The sequence below is a fragment of the Hetaerina americana genome, unplaced genomic scaffold (genome assembly GCF_022747635.1).
Source record: "Hetaerina americana unplaced genomic scaffold, ioHetAmer1.1.p SCAF_148, whole genome shotgun sequence".
Classification (NCBI taxonomy): Eukaryota; Metazoa; Arthropoda; class Insecta; order Odonata; family Calopterygidae; genus Hetaerina; species Hetaerina americana.
In genome coordinates this window covers 216,764-222,763 of record NW_027286603.1, presented here as the reverse complement: position 1 = coordinate 222,763, position 6,000 = coordinate 216,764, and the positions used below count along the sequence as shown (strand labels likewise).

General features: G+C 48.0%; 1 protein-coding gene across 1 annotated transcript in view; it reads left to right on the top strand.

Moving 5' to 3' along the window:
• Positions 1–233: 233 nt before the first annotated feature.
• The window catches only part of LOC139686691 (ras-related and estrogen-regulated growth inhibitor), a 50,041-nt gene continuing 44,274 nt past the window's right edge, over positions 234–6,000 (top strand). The window contains exon 1 of the mRNA XM_071583728.1: positions 234–579. Within this exon, the coding sequence (XP_071439829.1) occupies positions 483–579 (97 nt within the window). The 5' untranslated portion in view covers positions 234–482. The remainder of the gene's footprint in view (positions 580–6,000) is intronic.

Below are 6,000 nucleotides of genomic sequence, written 5' to 3'. Positions count from 1 at the left end.
ATTTTACGACGAGTGAACTCTGATGATAATAATCGCAGTAATGTCGATAAATCGTCTGATCGCACGGATACTCTCTCTCTCTGCCCCCCCTTCTGGTCCCCTCTCTTCTACTTCACTCTGGCATCTCACATCTCCCCCGCCCGGCCACCTACTCCCCCCTCCCCCGGCGCCCCTACTCCCCCTTCCCCGCTCAAGAAACGAAGGGATGTGACGCCGCCCTCCCAGTTCCCCGCGGAGAGGAAGACCTTCGGAAGACCGCCGCGGGAGAGGGAGTGGGGTATAGCCGGTGCCCGGAGGCGGACCGCCGGGCGAGGAGGCGGCGGATGAGGATATCGCTCTCCTTCTGATTCGCGCGTGCCCGTGAGCAGCGAGGTCGGATGGTGGAGTGCGCCGCGGGAAGAGTCACGCTGGATGACACGCGGTTCCCCTTGGCGCTCGAGGGCCGAAGGAGGACGTCTTAAGGCGGAGGCTGAGAGAGGGAGATGAGTTCCAACGCCATCCGGGCCATAAGACGGAAGAAGTCCACGCTCTCGGAGGTGCGGGTGGCCGTGGTCGGCGGTCCGTCAGTCGGCAAGAGCGGTGAGTGGGGCGAAGATGAGCGTCTCCGCTTCTTCCGGTTGCTATTCATCGCCTCTCTACGGCGGTCGGTCGGCAGTAACGTCTCCCCCGAGTCCTCCAACCCCACCAGAACACATCTCCTGAGAGGCTGTGCTTAGCAACCCGCTGCCCTCGACCGCTCCTGCCAATTTTTTTTAATTAAAATATATTTATGAAACATCACCGTATAGTTATTTTGTGTTCTGTGCGGAAATAATTTTTTTTAAATTGAAATTATCGCTAACTTTAATTGAAAATGTATGCTTCTTGATCACTAAAAGTTCTATATTTACTGAAATTTTCCCAAAGAAGCCCACAAGCTTGAACAATACCCGTCCGTTTATGGACAACGTGTATGGATCATTGCTGGAAATGTGTGCCAACGTGAAAGCATGATTTGGGTATCCCGGGGTCGAATCGGCATTGTTGAACTTGCCACTTGAAATTTCGGAGAAGAAACTTAAATTAATTCTAAACTATAATCTTCGTTATATCCTTCGAGTGGAATCGAGTCAGAACGCGGCCGGGCCGCGCGATGCATTATGGCAGGCATTAAGTGGCGCATGAAAGTGCGGGCGAGGACGATGGAATTCGTCACAGAGAAGTAGGAGGCAGTTAAGTTTTTGGTCACAACGATAGTGGGTTACTTTAAATTGGTTTTCTTGTGATAATCTTTGCGATGGTGTTTTTCGAATGTTTTTCCAAATAGTCTGATCTGGCGACAGAGATTGTCCCCCACGATCCGCTCCGGAGTACTAGTCTCCTTGAGTGTCCAAACCTTGAAGTCTTCTCTTCGCCTGATCATCTCTTCGTGTTTGGAGGAACTCCCTTCCCATTTTATATTTCAACTCCGTCTAACTTATTTTATTTATGTAAATAAATCACTCAAATTTGCTTTGATTTCGTATCAATCTCTGAAATATCAATTCCTGCATCAAAAACTATCCCTATTGATTTACTAAGCAACGCCGACCGATGTTCTCTTGTTTTTGTCATTAAACGTACATGTACCTGTGTTTATATATTTGCGCTTTTACAAAGAGATAAATCTTGCTTGACAATTTAAAGAATACTCGAGCGAGTTTTGTTGCTAGAACTTATTCCTCTGCCCTTTTTCACCAAGTATTAATATCCAGGCATTATATTTTTCTTAAATGTAAAATCACCCATAAACAGAGGGTACGAAAAGTATCAGCAAAAAATTTGCGAGTGAGAGAAGGATAAATAAGGAGAATGGAAGGCGTAGGAATGGCGGAAGGATGATTGCTGGTAAGCAAAGGAGGATGTGAGAAAATGAATGCTGTGTTCAACAAGGAGGCAAAAAGGGCAGTGTTAAAAGATGCACTCCTCCCTCCACGTGACTGAATGGAGGAGAGACTTGGGAATGCCAATAAATGTCGACCGACCGCGGTGTGAATGGAGCACTCGAGGAGCCTTCGCGGTAAAAATAGGAGGGATGGGGTAAGAAATGAGCGAGCCATGAAAGGATGCGAAATGAACGAGCCGAAGTGAGACGAGCAATCAAAGCCGTTTTGGACCCATTGAGAGAAGGGATGAGAGCCTAATCACCAATGAGATGCATTGAAGAGGAGTGTTTGGTAAGGAAGAGGAAGGGGTAGAGGGAATGTGTCATGGGCGAAGATCGTCGAGGAGACTCTCAAAGATGAAAGATGGAGTCCCAGAAGGAAGAGAGCATGTTGGAAGCAATGCAAGGAAAAATGTGTATAGAGGAAATTGGTAAACGGAAGTAAGTTTCCTGAAATTATGCTGATCATTATTTATTTTCTTCGCCCACTCCTCCAAAATTGCGCGGAATATGCTGGACGAGGCGCATTTTAGAGGCGCTCTGGCCAGGGAGCGTTCTCACGGCCTGCGTCGCACCGCAGCGCAAAACCCACGCCCGCCCTACCGCCTCCCTTGCCCAGCCGTCGTCTCCCCTAGCGCGCGACACCCGGACCATTAGCTTCAAATTTCAACCCTGAGCGGGAATCAGGTCCGAAATCGTCGGATCCAACACGTGCCAGGCTTAGTCGATGACATCTGCTTTACTTCCGGAAGACTGCGTCGTCGCAAATCGAGCGTTTAGATTCGCAGGCGGCGACGTGAAGGGGCAGAACAACGGAATTTAGCATCCCCCCGCGCGGACAGCCTCGAGGGAAAAGTGCCCAAGAGAGCGAAGCATTGATTTGGGAGACGATGAGCGTCCCAGCAAGAACCACAACCCACTCCCCCCCCCAATGGAGCGGGAGGTGCGCTTTGAGTGAAGTCATTCGAGTGCGCCAGCGTGCCACGGATTCCGTTTCGCAGATTTGGTCGCACGCTCGGAATCGACGCGACCTTTCACCTCGAGCACCGAAAGGAAGCATCGTAATTAAGTCCGACGCCAATCGCGCAAATTTAAAAACCAGAGCAACGTTGAAACACGCGTTGATTTCCTGCGAAATCTAATCCCACACCGTGGGATCAAAGCAAACGGGAGAGACACCCACGGCAACCCCGCACTTCCGACGCTAGTCGTGTGCGTCGGAACTATACCAGAGCTGTACTCAAAAAACACCCATTTGTGATCTACCGGTGGGGTTATCCTCGTACAACGCCAAGGAAATGTCGTTTGTGGGTGTCGCAGACGAAGACGAAGTGTCATTAATCCCTCCTCGCCTGACTCATCACATTCGTGCAGAGTGAACGGGGTCGTGTGTTCGGAAGCAGCAGCTGTCCCCGGCGAGGGAGTAATTTCGCGCAAACCTTACAGGATTCTAGGGTGTTTTGTGTCCAAGAGTGTTTCAATTTGGTTCCCGGCGCGGGATTCATTTCCCTTCACACGACAAAGGCCCGATTATTGACGGCTCATTTACGGCGGCACGAGAAAAACCGTTTTAAAGAAGCGCTATCAGGCAGTTGGTGCATTCGATAAAAAATTCTCGAGCCTGGTGAGAAAATAACTTTCCGTCAACCACCGCAGTGCGTGCCATTGTGACGTGCTCCGTGCCATTGTGGAGGGCTCCGAGTGCTTCAATGACTCACACGGTATCGAAGGAGATCGGAATGGTGCGGTGGCTAACTTACAGGCTTCCCACCGAGAGGGCCCGAGTTCAAATCCTGAAGACAACAAATATTTTCAGTGGTATCCCGATCCCTACTTGAGGTGCTTTGTGGAGGGCACTTAAAGGGAGTACGCCGTCCGTCGGATGGGACGTTAAACTGTGGACCCCTTGGCGCCTTTCGACAAGAGTAGGCTAATGCCGACTTCCTCCTTTCCCATCCATCCCTAATAGCGCAAGTGACCTTAGCTGTCGGTCGCCGCCCATAAATACATTCTAAGCTAATGTATGCGGCGAAGCCAATGTTCACATTACACCGATGACTCGGACGGATTCTTTGCGAGTTCATCAATCGTAGGGTCAAAGAATTCTGACCCGATACGATAACCCTGACTCAAATCATAACTTCAGGGAAGAATGAATTTCGCCGCCAGGATTTTTGTTTCCCCCGAGTAGGACGGACGAAATGGTCGATCGATTACAACGAAACCGGAAGGAATTCTAACCGGCTTGCTCGGTCGTATGAAAGGCTTTAGGATGTCTTCTCGGGCTTCTATCGCTCCGTCCCTTCATCAAACCTGCTTAATGTGCAACCCTAGGCTTAAAGGGAATGAAACACATCCCATGCCCGTCCAAGGTGTCCAGGCTTCTCTTGCTCGCCCTATGTGATGGCAATGTGCACCTACCGTCGAAAACAGTTTCCCTCAATTTAATCCATATCCTCCAATTCCTGGAAGATTGATAACTAAAAACTCAGCGATCAGTATGCGAGGCGTGCTCAATGAATGACTCCCCGTAGCTTTTTGAACACACCTTGTATTCAATAAATGATGGCAGAAGAAAAACCCAAGAGTTCCATGCCACCATGAAATGTATATTTCCAAGCGCTGATCGACTTTCTTGGTTTATCCTGCAAAGCGTGCCATAAATAGCCGTGTGGTACCTAACAAATACTCATCATAGAAAACAGCCTTCAAATAGATCCTCAAAAAAATAGGAGAGATAACAAACACCAATAGATTCGCTCATACCTCATTGCCAAGTACCCATCTGTTTATTTTCCTACATTAGTCTATAATTTTTTACTGTATTTCACCATTGCCCAATGAAATACATCAAGCTCACGAGCAATTACTATAATGATTTCATGGATGCCAATGAGGCATAAAAATATCATGTAATACAACAAACCAAAATATATGTCAATAAATTCCGGTGCCTAAAGGGGACACTCTTGCCATTTATAGAGCAACGGCTATTTTTGAGGCTCTGTTTTTTGCTGCTTCGTTTATTTCAAGATATTAATTATGGTCGATGCGGGAAGGAACAAAATGAATTTAAGTCATTGTCACTTCAATTCCACTACAACTTTTTCTGTTAAGATGACCAAAATGTTCCGCAAAAAAATGGCATGCTCATTTCAATAGTGAGTCGAAGTCTCGTGAATGAAACTCGGGCCGTGGGATTTAACCGACGTTTGACGAGCAATGAGGGATGACCGAGAGAGTAAATGGTGGGCGAAGAACTCGAAAAGGGTGCTCGTGATCACTGGCCCGCCGCGACGTCGTGCGGCCGCGTGGGAAGAGCGCCCTCGTGCTCCACTAATCATTCCGCCGTCAACGTGAGTCGTGAGGGGGTGTGAAGCTATTAAAGCGCCGGAAGTGCCGGGTGGGCAGGCGGAATGGAGGTATCAGCGTAATCTGCGGCTCCTGGGCTGAGGCGGACGCCGCGCCTGTGACAGATTGCGGACCGCGGTGCTTATAAAACATTTCTTTGAGAATGGCCGCGATATTCGGCGGGGCATTCGGCGATTTTTACACGCCTCTTTTCTTCCTCCAGGTCCATAATTAATTTCTGGAAACGTTTCCCTGGGCTTCAAACGGGAGCGTTGTGAAGTTCACTCGCTGCGAAAGGGAGTTTGAAGGTTGGCTAAGACATTTAAACCGTAACACTTGACCGTGGCACTTGTATAAAGGTTTGAATTTTAATTTCACTACATCGTGGGCACTGATCAACATTAGATAGTGCGGCGATATATTTTACTCGCTCCATACACTGCGTGCGAAGGCTTTTGTTTTAATAAATATTTAGTGTTGCGTCTATAAGAGAGAATACTGACGAAGAAGTGCACATTTCCGGTCATATCCCTTGAAAACTACCAAAAGTAACTAATAGAATATACTCCAAAGAATACGTGAAATAAATAGGATGTCGGATGAGTAATTGAGGCACTAAAGTATTAAGACTTCTTTTGGGCAATCCTTGAAATTAATTTTTTAAACCCCTGATGAAAAAAACAAATTTAATTTTTCTATGAAATAGCAGAGCAAGTGCTCGGGGAGAAGAGGGAGGAACGGTCGGA